The following is a 17,960-nucleotide window of genomic DNA, read 5'->3' on the forward strand; positions in this document are numbered from 1 at the left end:
GGGGGGAAGGAAAATAAAGAGCTTGAACTAACCTCAAGACAGATCTGTTACTTGGTCTTTCTTTGCAACTTTGTATGTGGTGCCAGATTTCTTGGAGTCGTGGGAAACAGTGTAGTCCCTGTGATGGGTCGGTTCCAGGTGACAGCTGCAGGGTGACGGTGCAGGCCAGAGCCGACCGTGCAGCAGCAGCCAGTGTGTGACCACTGAACCCGTTGGCGTGAATATCCTCTAGTAACCCACAGATGGTCAGAGACGACAAGGAGCTAGAGGAGGGGGGGAGGTGGGGGTGGTGATGTCACTTGCGTTGGGATAATCCGGTTTAAGTTGTGGTGTCATTACGTAGAGGCATCATTCGATGGTGTGTGGACCAACCGTGACTGAACGCTGCTGGCATGACATGAGGAGAGGACATGGGTTAGGATGTCGACAGTTTGTATCAATCCAATATTCAGCGGTTAGTAGTGGTCTATTAATAGAGTCTGTCAATAAACCTTTGTCCATCTGTGAGGGGATTTCTCTAAATGTGAACATTAGTTTCCATCTTTTTAGGAAGCTAAAGGCTCTCTGTCCCGTGTTGTGTCCAGCCTACTGAACACTATCACTACAAGTGGCCATTCTTCTGATCTCAATACACACTCGGGCAGCTCTTTGGCCACCTCTGAATAGCCTGTGACACAAAGAAACCGTGGTAACTGGAGTGGAACTCATTTGGCAGTTGCCATCTGAATTCATTTAAATTAAAATGTGTCTTTATGCTCCAGTTAGACTAAAAATGCTCTCACAAAACTATTTGCATGAGTGTTTATGCTGTATATAGTTAAATGGTAAATTAATATCACAGTTTTCACACACTAAAAAGGTGAAAGGGGTCTTATCATGGAGAGATAATAGGTTAGAGCTTCTTCCCAGGAGAGTGGTCGGAGTTTCCTCTTTGTGAGGAATCTGTGTCAGTAATGTAAGCTGCCCTGCAGTAACCCCTTTCTACCCTGATTAGAGAAATACTGACCATCTTCCGTTCATCCTATTTGTCTTCAGTGGTGCTAGAGCTTGGTGTTTAAATGTGGCAAGGTCATGGGGAGAGCTGGAGCTACACCCAAAATAAGCAAAACGACGCCACCTGGGGATATAACCCAGGAATTAGGGTCGTAGAGACCATTAAGCTATTAAATATATGCACGCATGGCCGTTCCTCTCACTCCTTCACCACAGGAGAAAGAGTGAGAGGGGCCAACAGGTGACCCACATATCCTGGCACAGATTAGAGGGAGGGGCCAGCCTCAGGGCTGGATTCAAGAAAGCCTCATAGGGGTTCACTACCACAAAATTACAATTACCCAGCAAAAAAGCCCTGTGTGTCTTACATTTAAACACACATCAGCACTGCTACAGCTACCTCAGAGGGAGGGCCATGTCACTGAAAATCCAGAAACTAGTTTAATAGCAACAAGAGCAAACACGTTTAAAGCTGCAGCTGCTGATCTTTATTCATCTCTATTCAGGTTGCACAATTCAATCTACATACAAAAATAAATTGACTACAAAACAACACGTGCACTGCTATTTATTTTTTAATGTCAAATTGCTACTATTCACAAGCATGAAGATGTAAATGACAAATGTTACAGAAGGTGAAGTTACTGTGGTACAGGAGTAAACTGCAGTCTTTCCATTAACTATGTACAGCATGGTTCGTTCGATGACATTAGGTAACACCAAGAGACATGTTGTTTTGGTATTAAATACCCTAATTAATGTGTTCAAAGGGACATGGGAGAGCATAAAACACACACACACACACATCATGCACAGTTCATTCAAACATACAGTATCATAGCATGATCACTGAGACTAAGTATTGCACGATTCGGATTAAAACAAATATTTATCATTTGTTTTCGTGAATCAAAATTTTGAGACAGTGATGGAGCAGCATCAGCTGCATCTTATATACAACACATGGAGCAAAATGTAATGAGCTATATGTATGTATCTCATCCACACTTGAAGATGCTTCAACATTATAAACTCCACCATGTTAAGTCAACAGGTCTTCTTTTGTAGATTTGATATCAGTCAGACCAATGACAGTCATTTAGGTAAAACAGTCAGATAACAGAAACCCTGCTTGTATTACAGGGCATTTAAACTGACTCTATACACATGCACCCACAGCATGTTATTTTTTTACTTTCGTTTTCATAAGAACCTGCTTAAAAAGTTTCCAAAATACGTCAAGTTTCTACACTGTGTGCACATAAAACACTGATAGTGTGTGTTCTTGGTCAATCAAGATACTTGATGGTAGAAACTCTTAAAAATAAACAAAACTGAACTCGCACAGCTCATTCTGAGAGTTCAGGCACCTTAATAGCACCAATATTAAACTGAGGAGCCGGTGCAGACATCCAGATGGTTCGGTTTTTAATAAGACTTTAAACGTGTCAACATTTTCAGTTTTCAGTCCCACCAGTAAGTTTGGGAGCTCTCACTGTATTTTGGTACGAGAGCTCAACCAAATCTGGAAATAAGATAACGGTCCACCGCATAAAATCACCCATCATCCTTTGCTGCACGGTGACAAGCAACGGCTGTGTCTCAGCAGCACAGGGCGCGACGTGACCTCGTCATTATCAGTAAATTGACTAAATTGTAACTCTCAGACTGGATTCAGACTGAAGTGTCAAATCTGCAGCGGCGAGAAGGCGTAAAATGGGAACTGGGCCTCGTCCTCGTCCACAAAGAAACACTGGAAGTAGGGGAGCTCATCTGTGGAGGGACAGAACAGTATGTTCCTCAATTCTGTCTGACCTCCAGAGAGGACAGTACTCATAGTTACATTTGTGTTACAAAAAAGACGACTGGTTCTTACCGTCCATAAGAAAACCGTCGTAGGAAGGCTCTACTGGTGAAAAGGAAAAGGAAATATAATATTAAACAGTGTTCTTTCCACTTAAAATCTCAGCAACTAAACGAACTATACCTTTAACTGTCTCCTCCTTTTCAGCTTTCTTCTCAACCAGTTTTTCTACAACAACAAATTGTGTGTGTACATACAGTAAATAAACATGAATCTAAACCAGTCAAATGAAACAGCTTCACAATACCTTTCTTTGTAGACTCCTGTATCTCTTTAAGAACTCTGTCTTCTGTAAGTGAAAACAAAGTTGATAAATGAAACAGTTTTTGCTTTAATCGTGTTATTGTCTTGCTGCACGTACCTTTACTTCTCCTTTCTTTGGCTGCCCTTTTAACTATTTTTTCTAAAACAACAAATAAAAACATGAATTATGTAATTGTATTTGATTTAGCTCCTTAAAAATGTTATAAAAATGGTGGACCACAGAATAGCAATGCAAAAAAACAGAGCATCACAACCACTACACATATTTATAAAAGGTTCATAAATCAAAGCTTTATCACTTGGTAATTCATAGTAATTAATAAAAGGTTTGTAAATAACATATCTGTAAATCTCGTAGTATTTATTGTTCAATTAATTGAGCAGCTATGATTTATGAGCCCTTTATAAAAGGGGCTTTATTAGAATGTGGTCTTGGGGTTGCTCCAATTATCCCAATAAATGTTTTCTGAAATGATGAAAAACATGAAACTATTATTAATTTATCAATTATTATTTTTTCCCCCTGCTGATTATATTGTCTGTAGTTAGATATAATTTATTTATAAATCTTAGAACATATTTACCATAATATGTTCTCAATAATGTTCTCAGCAGGGCCACTTTTTTAATGTATTTGTAAGCAAAAATGCCTGACTAAAAAAAACAAAAAACTACATTTGCAGTTTGCAGTGGCCTTCATGTTGTAACCAGATTACATGCTGTAATCAGATTACCACTGCTGGTTACATGAAGTGCTGCCTCTACTGAAGCAAGTGTACCTTTCTTCACAAAGATTGGTTTGATCTTTTTCCTCAACATGGCTGCACCATCAGGGACAAAACGTAAATGATAAAACACACAATTTCCATCACATTTAAGAGACCAGAGTGTAAGATTTATGATGTAAAACTAAAAAACTTATTCTGAAGTGGCAGCTTGAAGTTGATGACCTAAGGCCATGCTATTATTTTGAAAGTGGCAACAGGCAACCAGGGCTTTGGAAAAAGAGGAATATTTATTTGGCTGCAATCTGCCACTTCACCACTAGATGCCACTAAATCCCACACACTGGTCTTTGAACATATACAATTTATCAAGATTGAACTTTTTTTCAAACTAAAAATGTACAGATCCAAATCTCTCATTGTGCTGAGCACTGTACCTTTCTTTACTGCTGCAGGCTTAGTTGTTTCTTTTGGAGCCTCCACTTCTGCAGAAAGGAAAATTAAGTTCAGATGTGAACATTCAGCAGTGGAAGCTACAAATAGCTGATTATTCAGCATTGCTTATTGCAGCTGGAAGCTCTGCGTTGCCACTCTGAAATTAACTTCTCACAGCTGGAAGCGGAATGAGGCATCTAGAAAGCTGTAATTAGTCTGTGAAAGTAATCTGTACCATTCTGCAGACAGCCAGTGGACATTTATAGACATCCTTTACTCCCTTTAATATGATGATGCAATTTTATTTATAACAGCATATGAATGAAACAGGCTTGGAACGTGTTGGGTCAGTCAGGTTTGATGCTTCTGGCTCTGTGCAGTGCACACTAGTGCAAACGCTTTGAAGCGGTTTGTCTCCTGAGACATTTTTTTACACATAAACATTAAACACTAAAACACTGTTATCATATTTTTACACTGGATTAGTGCTTCTGCAGAGGCACCACTAAAGTACCTTTCTTCACATGGACTGCTTTGGTTTTTTTCCTCAACCCGGCTGGACCATCAAGGAGAAATTACAATTAACACATGTTTAGTTTTGACTAGCTGCTATGTACTGAATGTAATTTATTTGTACCTTTTTTAACAGCAGCTTTGACTTTCTCCTCTGGTTCTTTGGGCTCTGAGTGAATGGGATTTTTAAGATAATAGTGCCGTCATACACCAGATGATAGCAGGCATAAAATAATCTACAGGCAGATGGCAGTAGCAAGCTATACCTCTCTTCTTTAGAAGTGATTTGACCCTCTTTGTTTCAGCTTCTGTTTTAGAAGGAGGTGAATCAAATGAAAAATGACATTTTCACATGTGGGGACTAAAAATATAAAAAGATTTGGATATTAAAAACCTTAACACCTACCTTTCTTCTCGTGAGCTGGTTTGGGTTTATCCTCTTTAACCTCTGCTTCTAAATGTACACAATGGACATTATTATTATTATTATAGCTTTGCTGATGGAACTTCAGCAAATAATAATAGTTGATTGGATAGACATTACCTTTTTTGACATGAACTGGCTTGGCTTCAGGTTCTGAAATACAAAAGAATTCAAAATAAATGGAGAACTATATACATTTATAATTCTTCTTGAACATTAGAAATATGGATAAACAGAAAGCACAGCATATGTGTGGCTTTCTGTGTGGTTTATGTTTTTGTTTTGTGGACATGACTGAGACTTTTTTTTCATCCATAAATGTTAGAAAGCTGTTCTGCTTGATGCAAAAAGCACTTAAAGCCATAGTGGTTGTCCCTAAAGCAATACACCCTGGTGTAACTATGTGTGGGTGCAAATAACATATGCAATTACTAAATAAAACAAAACAAAGAAAATGTCACAAATGGCATCAGCTGTGATTACATAGTGAATCAGCCATGACTTTACTTGAACATGACCAGGTTCTACACAGCAATACTACAAATAGTGTTTCTACGGCAGATGCAAGTAGCAAAGAAGCACTACAAACACACAGTTCTGCTGTGTACCTTTCTTCTTTTCAACAGGCTTTGCCTTGGTAACAGGTGCTATAATGATAAATGATAAGATTTACTGCTAAGTTTAAATATGTAAAAGAAGCAAGAACCATGAAAGACAGCAGAGAAACCAACCTTTTGTGGGAGTCACTGGCTCAACCTTCTTCTCTTTGAGCAGTTCAACTTGTATAGAAAACAACAATATTAGTGTTCCTGCACAGGGTTGAATATGGCAACTCTACATTACAAATACAAATAGTGCAGATAAATTCATGGGATAAATATATATATTGGAGCAGTGAATGTAAGACTACATCACTATAGTTTACCTTTTTTCATTGGTGCTGCTGTGACTTTTTCTTTTGGTGTCACACGAACTGAGACAAAAATGACATTATGAGTTCATGAATACTTTCAGGTCTTTGGGGCATGGATATCAAAGTTACCTTTCTTCAGTGGCACCACCTTCACCTTCTCCTTTGTTAAAGAGACATTTTTGGGTGGAACTTCTGCCTCTGTTAGATATTATGAAAGATCATTAAAATCATATCGAGACAGCTTAGAGCAAGAAATATTACAATTTAGTGTCCTCTCACCTTTAACTACTGGCACAGGCTTTTTCTTAATTGGAGCAGCTTCTATATTAAGACAGATTAAAAGATAGTTAAATTTGAGAAGGGGACTAATATGGGATTATCTTCAGCATTTTAGAAAATAAGACACAGAAACCATCAAATTAAGTAGGAACTCTTCTCTCTTTTACCTTTCTTAGTTAGAACTGGTTTCACCTTTGGTTTTGGAACCTCAGCTGCTAAACAAATCAAATGAACATGATATTAACCCCCTCAATCTCTATGCTTTGAATTTAAGAAGGTTTTGTTGTTAATGTTGATGAACACATGGGCTGTACCTGTCTTTGCAGTGACTGCTTTGACTTCTGTAAAAGGAAAGGTGGATATGATATGATTAGGAAAATTGAGTAAAGTCTTGACTGTAAAAAATCATGAAAAAAACAGGGTTACCTTTCTTCATAGGGACTATTTTTACCCTCTCTTTCACCAGTGTGACATTTTTGGGAAGCCCTTCTGTTAACAAGAGATTGAGTCAAATATACAGTATGGCTGGTATTGGACTAATACATACTCTTTGACAGGAAGAACAAATTGAAAGTTGAAATTGCATATAAAATGCATACATTATAATATTATGTAGGCTCCCTGTGATTGGTGCTTTAAGGTTAACAGGTTATAGATGTGAAACAGTGCTGCATGTACCTGTTTGAGTGACTTTTGTTGGTTGCTTGATCTCTTTCACCTCTTTGGGAAGTTTCTTTACTTCCTTCTCTTCTTTGGGAGGTTTCTTGACTTCTTCTTTCGGTGGAAGTTTCTTGACTTCCGTCTTTTCTTTAGGAAGTTTCTTGACTTCTTCCCTGGGTGGTCTTTTTACTCCCTCCTCTTCTTTTGGAGGTTTCCTGAGTTCATCTTTGAGTGGTTTTATTACCTCCTCTGCTTTAGGAAGCTTCTTGACTTCCTTTCTTTCTTTCAGATGTTTCTTGACTTCGTCTTTGGATGGTCTCTTTACTTCCTCTTCTTCTTTTGGAGGTTTCTTTACTTCCTCTTCTTTTGGTGGTTTCTTCACTTCCTCCTCTTCTTTTGGAGGTTTTCTGACTTCATCTTTGAGTGGCTTTATTACCTCCTCTTCTTCTTTAGGAAGTTTCTTGACTTCCTTTCTTTCTTTCAGATGTTTCTTGACTTCTTCTCTGGATGGTCTTGTTACTTCCTCTTCTTCTTTTGAAGGTTTCTTTACTTCCTCCTCTTCTTTTGGAGGTTGTATGACTTCTTCTTTGGGTGGTTCCTGGACTTCCTCCTCTTCTTTTGGAGGTTTCTTGACTTCCTTCTTTTCTTTAGGAAGTTTCTTTTCTTCTTTGAGTGGTTTTATTACCTCCTCTTCTTTTGGAGGTTTCTTTACTTCCTTCTTTTCTTTAGGAAGTTTCTTTTCTTCTTTGAGTGGTTTTATTACCTCTTCTTCTTTCGGAGGTTTCTTTACTTCCTTCTTTTCTTTAGGAAGTTTCTTGACTTCCTTCCTTTCTTTCAGATGTTTCTTGACTTCTTCTCTGGATGGTCTCTTTACTTCCTCTTCTTCTTTTGAAAGTTTCTTTACTTCCTCCTCTTCTTTTGGAGTTTGTATGACCTCTTCTTTGGGTGGTTCCTGGACTTCCTCCTCTTCTTTTGGAGGTTTCTTGACTTCCTTCTTTTCTTTAGGAAGTTTCTTGACTTCTTCTTTGAGTGGTTTTATTACCTCCTCTTCTTTTGGAGGTTTCTTTATTTCCTTCTCTTCTTTAGGAAGTTTCTTGACTTCCTTCCTTTCTTTCAGATGTTTCTTGACTTCTTCTCTGGATGGTCTCTTTACTTCCTCTTCTTCTTTTGGTGGTTTCTTTTCTTCCTCCTCTTCTTTTGGAAGTTTCTTTACTTCCTTCTTTTCTTTGGGAAGTTTCTTGACTTCTTCTTTTGGTGGTCTCTTTACTCCCTCTTCTTCCTTTGCTGGTTTCTTTACTTCCTCCTCTTCTTTTGGAGGTTTTCTGACTTCATCTTTGAGTGGTTTTATTACCTCCTCTTCTTTAGGAAGTTTCTTGACTTCCTTCCTTTCTTTCAGATGTTTCTTTACTTCCTCTTCTTCTTTTGGTGGTTTCTTTACTTCCTCCTCTTCTTTTGGAGGTTGTATGACTTCTTTGGGTGGTTCCTGGAATTCCTTCCTTTCTTTCAGATGTTTCTTGACTTCTTCTCTGGATTGTCTCTTTACTTCCTCTTCTTCCTTTTGTGGTTTCTTTACGTCCTCCTCTTCTTTTGGAGGTTTCTTGACTTCCTTTTCTTTAGGAAGTTTCTTGACTTCTTCTTTGAGTGGTTTTATTACCTCCTCTTCTTTTGGAGGTTTCTTTACTTCCTTCTTTTCTTTGGGGAGTTTCTTGACTTCCTTCCTTTCTTTCAGATGTTTCTTGACTTCTTCTCTGGATGGTCTCTTAACTTCCTCTTCTTCTTTTAGTGGTTTCTTTACTTCCTCCTCTTCTTTTGGAGGTTGTATGACTTCTTCCTTGGGTGGTCTCTTTACTCCCTCTTCTTTAGGAAGTTTCTTGACTTCCTTCCTTTCTTTTAGATGTTTCTTGACTTCTTCTTTCAGTGGTTTTATTACCTCGTCTTCTTTTGGAGGTTTCTTTTCTTTAGGAAGTTTCTTGACTTCTTCTTTTGGTGGTCTCTTTACTCTCTCTTCTTCTTTTGCTGGTTTCTTTACGTCCTCCTCTTCTTTTGGAGGTTTTCTGACTTCATCTTTGAGTGGTTTTATTACGTCCTCTTCTTCTTTAGGAAGTTTCTTGACTTCCTTCCTTTCTTTCAGATGTTTCTTGACTTCTTCTTTGGATGGTCTCTTTACTTCCTCTTCTTCTTTTGGTGGTTCCTTGACTTCCTCCTCTTCTTTTGGAGGTTTCTTAGCTTCCTTCTTTTCTTTAGGAAGTTTCTTGACTTCTTCCTTGGGTGGTCTCTTTACTCCCTCTTCTTCTTTAGGAAGTTTCTTGACTTCCTTCCTTTCTTTCAGATGTTTCTTGACTTCTTCTTTGAGTGGTTTTATTACCTCCTCTTCTTTTGGAGGTTTTTTGATTTCTTCTTTGAGTGGTTGTTTTACTTCCTTCTCTTCTTTTGGAGGTTTCTTGACTTCCTTCTTCTCTTTAGGAAGTTTCTTGACTTCTTCCTTGGGTGGCCTCTTTACTCCCTCTTCTACTTTTGGTGTTTTCTTCACTTCCTCCTCTTCTTTTGGAGGTTTTCTGAGTTCACCTTTGAGTGGTTTTATTACCTCCTCTTCTTCTTTAGGAAGCTTCTTGACTTCCTTTCTTTCTTTCAGATGTTTCTTTACTTCTTCTTTGGGTGGTCTTTTTACTTCCTCTTCTTCTTTTGGTGGTTTCTTTACTTCCTCCTCTTCTTTTGGAGGTTTTCTGACTTCATCTTTGAGTGGTTTTATTACCTCCTCTTCTTTTTTAGGAAGTTTCTTGAATTCCTTCCTTTCTTCCAGATGTTTCCTGACTTCTTCTTTGGATGGTCTCTTTACTTCCTCTTCTTCTTTTGAAGGTTTCTTGACTTCCTTCTTTTCTTTAGGAAGTTTCTTGACCTCTTCCTTGGTTGGTGTCTTTACTACCTCTTCTTCTTTTGGTGGTTTCTTTACTTCCTCTTCCTCCTTTAGAGGTTTCTTGACTTCCTTCCTTGCTTTGGGAGGTTTCTTTACTTCCTCCTCTTCTTTTGGAGGTTTCTTGACTTCTTCCTTTGGTTGTTTCTTTATTACCTCTTCTTTTAATGGTTTCTTTGCTTCCTCCTCTTCTTTCAGAGGTTTTCTGAGTTCTTTGGGAAATTTCTTGACTTCCTTCTTTTGTTTGGGTGGTTTCTTTACTTCCTCCTTTTCTTTGAGAGGTTTCTTAATTTTCTCTTCTTCTTTTTGAGGTGTCTTGACTTCTTTCATTTCTTTAGGAAGTTCCTTGACTTCTTCCTTGGGTGGTTTTGTTACATCCTTCTCCTCTTTGGGAGGTTTCTTGACTTCTTCTTTAGGTGGTCTCTTCACTTCTTGTTCTTTGGGTGGTTTTCTTACTTTCTTCTTTTGCTTTAGAAGTTTCTTTATATCCTCCTCTTCTTTAGTTGATTTCTGTACTTCCTCCTCTTCTTTGGGAAGTTTCTTGACCTTCCTCTTGTCTTTTGGTGGTGCCTTGATGTCTTTTATTTCTTTAGGTGATTTCTTCATGTCCTTCTCTATTTTGCGAGTTTTTTTTGCTTCCTTTGTTTCTTTGGGAGGTTTCTTATCTCCCTCCTCTTCTTTGGGAGGTTTCTCAACATCTGTCTTTTCTTTCGGCGGTTCGTTTACGTCCTTTTCTTCTTTTGGAGGTAGTTTTGTTTCTGGTTTAGGTGTCTTGACTTCTTTCTTTTCTTTTGATGGTCTCTTGAGTTCTCCTTCCTCTTTCAGAGGTTTCTCTTCTTTTTTCCTTTCTTTAAGCAGTTTTCTTACATCTACTTTGAAAGGTGTCTTCTTTGGTTCTTCTTCTAAAACAAATAATGAAAGTTTCAGTTCATGATATGTTGCAAGAGACCTGTAACCAACTGATAAGTGACACATTTTGTGCCTTTTTGTGCAGAGATAATGTGTTTTTTTGTTTATGGAACCATGTACTAGTTGGACCAACAGGTTCAATGTGCACAGCAAACCAAATAAACAATGTAACAACATGATGTGACATTTCATATTTTGAACACACGGTATATAGACAGAAGGAAAAGAATCAATACATGTCATATGCAAACACTTCTATCCACCATGTATTGTAATTTCATGTACCTTTGATTCTCTTTAGCTTCTTTTGAAGAGGCTTTGCCTTGAGTTTGACCTCCTCCTTTTGTTTTTCTTCCTTTGGTTTTATGATTACAGCCTCCTCCACTTCCTTCTCCTCTTTTTCAAGCTCTGCAGCTTCGAGTTCTGTAAACAGCAATATGAGGTATAGATGTTATATTCCTGTGCCTCTGAGTTGTAGCTCCATCTAGACACAGCAGCACTGTTTGAAACACTTTAGCACACAGTTAGCACTTTGGAAAATAAACAGGTCTTTACCGAGTTTATACCTTTTATATATTTGTCCAGGCGCTCTTGTCTGTGAGACAATTTTATAGTCTTCCTTTTTCGTTTCAGTTCAGCCTTTCTGCTCTCACTGTTGTTGTTGTTTTCATCGAGATCCTCAATAATGTCGGAGAACTCCTCCTCTTCATCAGATACAGGAATAGCACTGTCGTTTTTAAACAACAGAAGTTTAAGATCTATTTCTTGGACAGGTGGCTCTTCTACGTCACCATCCTCCTCCTCTTCTTCTAGATCTTTATCTATCTTAATGTCTACCTCATCTTCTCTTTTTGCTTCTTCCTCAATTACCAAATCTTCTTCAGTTTTGGGTTCTGCCACCTCCTCCTCTACCAAAATCTCCTCAGTTTTGGTCTCCTCCTTCGCCTTCTCCTCCTCCTCCTCCTCCACTACCAAAACATCTTCAATTTTGGCCTCTTCCTCCTCCTCCACTACCAAAACATCTTCAATTTTGGCCTCTTCCTCCTCCTCTTCTACCAAAACCTCTTCAGTTTTAGTCTCCTCCTCCTCCTCCTCCTTCACTACCAAAACATCTTCAATTTTGGCCTCCTCTTCCTCCTCCTCTTCTTCTACCAAAATCTGTTCCGTTTTGGCCTCCTCCTCCTCTTCCTCCTCCTTCTCCTCTTCTACTAAAACATCTTCAATTTTGGCCTCTTCCTCCTCCTCTTCTACCAAAACCTCTTCAGTTTTAGTCTCCTCCTCCTCCTTCACTACCAAAACATCTTCAATTTTGGCCTCCTCTTCTTCTACCAAAATCTGTTCCGTTTTGGCCTCCTCCTCCTCTTCCTCCTCCTTCTCCTCTTCTACTAAAACATCTTCAATTTTGGCCTCTTCCTCCTCCTCCTCTACCAAAACCTCTTCAGTTTTAGTCTCCTCCTCCTCCTCCTCCTTCACTACCAAAACATCTTCAATTTTGGCCTCCTCTTCCTCTGCTTCTTCTGCCAAAATCTGTTCCGATTTGGCCTTCTCCTCCTCCTCCTCCTCCTCCTCCTCCTCCTCCTCCTCCACCTCCTCCTCCTCTTCTACCACAGCCTCCTCTATCTTAATGTCTATGGGTTCCTCTGTACCATCACCCTCTTCTGCCTCCCCAACCTCTTCTTCCTTTTTCTCCAATTGCTCTACACCTTCCTCCTTCTCTTCTTCTTCCTCCTCAACAACCTCTTTGCCCTTTCCCTCCTGCTCCTCCTCTTCCTCCTCTTCAATGATTTCCACTTCTTTCAGTGATGGTTCAGGTTCTTTTTCTTCAAGGTGGACATGTTTCACTAGTGATATGATAGCAACAAATTTAGTTCCTGTTATTGATTTTCAATTTAATGAATGTAACTGTTAAAGAAAAAAGGTGAATACCTTCCTCTTCCTCTGCCTGTGCTTCACTGGCAACTTCAAAGGGAGCTTCTGCCTCCACCTCTTCAGTTTTTGTCTGAGCAGCTTCATCTACTTCATGCAAGGTCTCTGCAACTACAAGATGAAAAAAATCACTTTTAACTGATGTTGATGGAATCAGTCTTTTATTAACCTGACCTTAAAGAGTATAAAGCTGGAGTTGGAGTAGACTACAAACTTAAAGGGCCAGTGTAGGAGATATACTGGTATTAGCTTTTTAATCATGTAGTGTAGATAATACTATTCAATGTTCTATACATACAGTAGATAATACTTAGTAATGTGTATTCTATTTGGTAGAAAAAATATTCTTACCTTTTTCTAAAGGTGGCAGAAATTCCCCTGTGTTGCAAAGAAAATGAACATTTAACATATTGTTACAGGAAGGAATTCATTTTCTAGATAGGAAAAAATACTCACCTTTTCTTCTTACAAGATTGATATCAGCTGGGGAAGCTGCACTTTCATCTAAAAAGGAGATATGTGTATTTTTTAGGAATCAAACAACCATTTGCCAATTATAATATATAATATATAATAAAATAATAACAGTAACACTAAACAAACACACCTTGGTCACCAACAAGCATGCTTGACATGTAAGCCATGAACAGATCTTTCTTGTCTGTGAACTCCAGCACAGCGTCTTCAACAACTTTCATGGGGTCAATGGAGACTTCAGGTACGATCCCTGAAAAATCCAAACACCTGAATATTTTAGTTTTTTTCATCTTTTTTCCCCCCAATATGTTATGTATAAATGCTATGTGTTAGGACAGACCTTGTTCCCCAATCAGTGTTGAGGAGACGTAGCTCACAAGCATGTTTGTGTGTTCTTTGGTGATTTCTGCTGCTGTCTTCAGAACAGACATGGGACTGAAGCCCACAGCTTCCTCGATATCTGATTAACCAAAGGAAAAGAAATAAAGTCTGTGAAAATCTTCAGCTGGCAAAATACAATACTGTAGATAAATGCCAGATACGGTACCTTTTAATGCATCGAGTATAACATCCAAGATGGCACAGAGCACATCCTGGATGTATTCAGCTATTCCACTCACAAAGTCATTAATAACACTGAAGGCTTTTCTGCCAACAACCACAGGGTCAATGAAGCTAACGTCAGTTTGTCCTAAAAGAACAGCACACATTCAGGGGAGAGTAGTGCGTTATTTCATCCAACAAATCTTACTTTAGAGCTTTTAGTATCAATGTAATCTGGTGAGACGACAGGCTTAAAGAGTAGTTTTAAACAATATGGACACAAGTAATAAAAAGGAGAAAGCACAGAGGCAGTACCTCCAGTTATATCCAGGATAGTGTCTATGATGGCACAGAGTAAGTCCTGGATATAGCCCACTAGTCCATTGACAGTGTCATTTATACTACTGAAGACATTTCTACCAATGACCACGGGGTCAATGAAGCTAATGTCAGTGGTCCCTGAAGAGAACAACACATATTCAGGGGAGAGGGTTATTTCATTCAAGAAAGTCATTAAGAACTGAACATTTTAGTATCAATTTAGTCCAGTAGAGATCAAACAGATTTTAGGAGTAGTTTAAATCGTTTACACAACATGAATAAAAAAGAATAAAAAGCAGAAAGCACAAAGGGGATACCTTTAGTTATATCCAGGATAGTGTCTAGGATGGCACAGAGTAAGTCCTGGATATAGCCCACTAGTCCACTGACGGTGTCATTTGTAATAGTGAAGACATTTCTGCCAATGACCACGGGGTCCATGAAGCTAACGTCAGTGGTTCCTAAAAAAACAGGAAATAAACAGGTTCAAAATGATACATAATACATTGCATACAAAAAGTCATTTCAGATGTGAAGAGAGAGTAAGTACCTTTCACTACATCCAGTGTAGTGTCCATCATGTAACAGAGTGCATCCTGGATGTAGGCTGTTAGTCCGTTCATGAGCTCATTAGTAACACTAAAGACACCTCTGCCTACTACAACAGGGTCAATGTAGCTAAGATCAATTTTTCCTGAGAAAACACAAGACGACTGAATTTAATTAATAAGCACATCAGACAGATTCAATGATCAAACAGTTGTTGCAGTTTACCTTTATTTATATCTGTTATGGTATCTAATATGGTATCCACAGCAGCAGAGAGTGTGTCCCTGAAGGGGCCCACCACTCCACACATGAAGTCATTGGTTGAATGGAAGGCTCGTCTACCAATGACCACAGGGTCGACGTAGCTGAGGTAGAAGGTCCCTGTAGATTGGAGAGAGAGATTATTCACGTTTACATTCGGCTGCTCCTTTGTTGTGATTCTGCATGTGTGTGTATGTCTCACCTTCCTCGTCTGAAAAGTATCGAACAATTCCATCTTTTGCCACCGATATTTCCTCAGCTGCGTACGTGGCAGCAGACATGGGGTCGCTCAAATCAGGTGCACATTCTGCATAAAAGAAAAGGAAATGAGTTGTTTGCATGCATACACAACAAACAAACAAAACAGTAAATGTGCCACTATACCTTGAAATTTATTAAACAGACTGGTCACTTCATCAACAGCATCGTTTACAGCTTGAACAGGATCCGTAATGATTTGCTGAACATCTGGATAATAATTAAAAACTTGTTGAAAATGACGAAAATTTAATGCCGTGAAGAGATTTTGTTTTTTGTTTTTGTTTTCTTTTTATATTTCTCTGACCTACCTGGGACTGCCTTGTACTCCACAAAGTCAAACATCACCACACCTACAACCACCCAGGACAGCAGAGCAGCCAGAGCAAAGAGCAGCTCCACAGACATTTTCAGCTTCCTGAGCAGCCCCAGACCTTTGGATCTGAGGGAGCTTTGGGCCGCTGCTCCATTGGATGCAGCGGCTGCAGGGTGGGAGGCGGATTTAGCTCCTATATGTGTGAACAGAGACATAATAATGTCAGATCTTATGGTTGAGGCCACATGTAGACTAGTTGTATTTTGTCCATGAAAATGTACTGCATATTGATTTACATTTGTCCACCAGAGGGTGCAATAGTCTTTCCCTCAGTGAATGCATCCACTCACATTTTGATTGACATGTTTTGATTTGATAAACATGCCACACTCCTGTTTTTCCTCCCAGTGGAGCTATGCATGCTTCAGATCAGGGAAGAAAACTAGATCCACAGCAGCAAAATGATTGTAAGCATTGTAAAGCTTATGCACACATGCTCATAGGATGAAGCTAACTGCACTAACAGCACTCTCTTATAACCTCCTTTCTCAACTGATCTTCCTCACACCAACAGGTGGAGGGTATTCTATAGTTAAACAGAGGATTTACACTATGCACACAGTGTGTCTAATGTAGTTACTGTGTCTCTTTTTGTGCGTTAATAATAATCTCTATATGCAAATCAGCACAGGTGCACCTTTCCTTTTGTTTGTTTTTGTTTCTTGTCTGGAGTCATTCCAGCTTTTGTGGTAAGATTATCCACACACCAGATTTCATGACAGCCTTCCTTGACATCAGCTATTAAAATGTCAGACTATCTAAGTTACTGTACCTTCCAACTTGGCTCAGGTGCCAAAAACCTGAACAACCAGACTCATGGCTTACCTTCACATTTACAAATGGTGAATCGTAAAAAAATACCTTCTATATCATGACATATATTTTGAAACAAACTGGTATTACACTTTTCTCGGCCATGAAGCTTCAGGAGACAAAATATTTGTGAACAAAATCTCAAATTTTGAGACTAATAAAGATACTTAGAGTGTTTAGAACACATAAAAAGTTTGTATAAATATTAAAAGGCACTAGCAAGATTCAAATACAGAATATTCCCATTTATAGTGCCATTCTAAAGGCTGTGTATTTTTACAATATTGCTCATTTGACACAGAATCTGAGCTCCTCTTCCACTATGGCTGAAAATCCAGAGCTGTGCTGCAGCACGTCCGTCACAGGAGAGCCCTGCTAATACACCGGCTACATGATATCTGGTATTTATAGCAACTGACTTTCAACACATCTTCCGCAGAGGACAACGCCAATCAAAACATTGCTGTTTATTTATTACAGATCATATATGAGTGTTTTGAGAACTATTAACAGCTTGTTTTAATAACAGTCGTACCTTCAGCCATGGTGATGTGGAGTCTACTTCAGGTAGGATCCTCCAAGCTGGGGGCAAAGCCTCCTCATGCAGGACTGACTGGTGACAGCTTCAGTGAATCAGTATCAAGTTTTCAAGTCAAAAAAAGCATCCCAGTCAGTAAATTATTGCAGGTCCATTTAGTTATCACAGTCTTCTCTCTTTACCCATGTCTTCCACAGGTTGGACACCAGGATTAAAAAAAAGAAAATAAAGCATAAATTCTAAGCTTACAGGTGCTGGGGAATTTGGAGCTGCCGGAGTGGCAGCATTGAAGATGGGGACAGTTTGGAGCAAAGCAAAGCAGCGCAGGGGGGGAGGAAAGAGCCAAGCTAAGCAGAGGGCTGGGGAGGGAGAGGGGGAACAGACTGAATATCCCACCCAGTGTTATTGGTGCCTCACATGGGTATAGGTCAGAGCAGAGAGCAGAGAGGCTTCAGTGTAACTTAATCCGCCCCCCAGAAAGTCCAAGTTATTCTTAGCGCTGCACACCAGTCGCTCTGGCAGGCCTTTTTTGGCGGTTGAAGAGTGTGTACGCTCAGCTGGCGAATTGGGAACCTCTGCTGGCTGTCACTGAAATCCTAAACAACAAATCAGGTGATCAAGAGGAGGAATGGACAACAACTTAATATTTAAAAAGTGTTTTTAATAATTCATTTAAAGGGAGAATGCCTGCTTTATTTGTTTGTTTTTCATTACTCATGAGACAGCTGCAAAAACAAGTTTGACCCCAAATGACCCCACACAAAAAAGAACCAGGTTGTGCATTAAAACAGTGCCACCTAGTGGCGATTTTTGCAAAGTGCAGTTGCCTATAGCAGTGAAGGCAGGTGGTTGTTTTCGTGAAACTTTCAGACTGACATGCTGGCAGAAGAAGCAAACTGCTGAAGTCACAGAAGCTCTACAGTCGGTAGTTAAATGAGGTTGTACGTCTCCAAGCTGAGGTGTTTGTTTTTGTGTCATTAAGCGTCTGTAATATGTCCTTAAATCTGC

The 17,960-nt window shown here is 39.2% G+C and overlaps 1 protein-coding gene across 1 annotated transcript; it reads right to left on the reverse strand.

Moving 5' to 3' along the window:
* Positions 1-1,544: 1,544 nt before the first annotated feature.
* On the reverse strand, positions 1,545-17,357 carry LOC114427799 (trichohyalin). The gene is made up of 40 exons (XM_028396014.1): positions 16,950-17,357; positions 15,537-15,734; positions 15,352-15,435; positions 15,170-15,274; positions 14,932-15,087; positions 14,708-14,851; positions 14,475-14,618; positions 14,152-14,295; positions 13,841-13,984; positions 13,634-13,753; positions 13,424-13,543; positions 13,273-13,320; positions 13,168-13,194; positions 12,817-12,927; positions 12,478-12,731; positions 11,457-12,438; positions 11,176-11,313; positions 9,497-10,883; positions 7,756-9,277; positions 7,089-7,428; positions 6,837-6,899; positions 6,725-6,751; positions 6,578-6,625; positions 6,411-6,452; positions 6,261-6,329; positions 6,144-6,191; positions 5,950-5,997; positions 5,827-5,865; positions 5,339-5,371; positions 5,201-5,248; positions 5,061-5,102; positions 4,919-4,963; positions 4,796-4,837; positions 4,284-4,331; positions 3,901-3,942; positions 3,219-3,260; positions 3,105-3,146; positions 2,981-3,025; positions 2,870-2,902; positions 1,545-2,766 (listed from the first exon to the last, which is right to left on the reverse strand). The coding sequence occupies exons 1-40, from the start codon at positions 16,957-16,959 to the stop codon at positions 2,681-2,683; spliced, it is 7,110 nt and encodes a 2,369-aa protein (XP_028251815.1). The 5' UTR covers positions 16,960-17,357; the 3' UTR covers positions 1,545-2,680.
* Positions 17,358-17,960: the final 603 nt, after the last annotated feature.

This window comes from Parambassis ranga, chromosome 22 (genome assembly GCF_900634625.1).
Source record: "Parambassis ranga chromosome 22, fParRan2.1, whole genome shotgun sequence".
In the NCBI taxonomy this organism is placed as follows: domain Eukaryota; kingdom Metazoa; phylum Chordata; class Actinopteri; family Ambassidae; genus Parambassis; species Parambassis ranga.

Coding starts and splice junctions, on each gene's coding strand:
- LOC114427799 (XM_028396014.1), bottom strand. Junction 13,754..13,840: donor TATACTCGATGCATTAAAAG/GTACCGTATCTG, acceptor TTGGTTAATCAG/ATATCGAGGAAGCTGTGGGC. Junction 6,192..6,260: donor GGTGGTGCCACTGAAGAAAG/GTAACTTTGATA, acceptor TTTTTGTCTCAG/TTCGTGTGACACCAAAAGAA.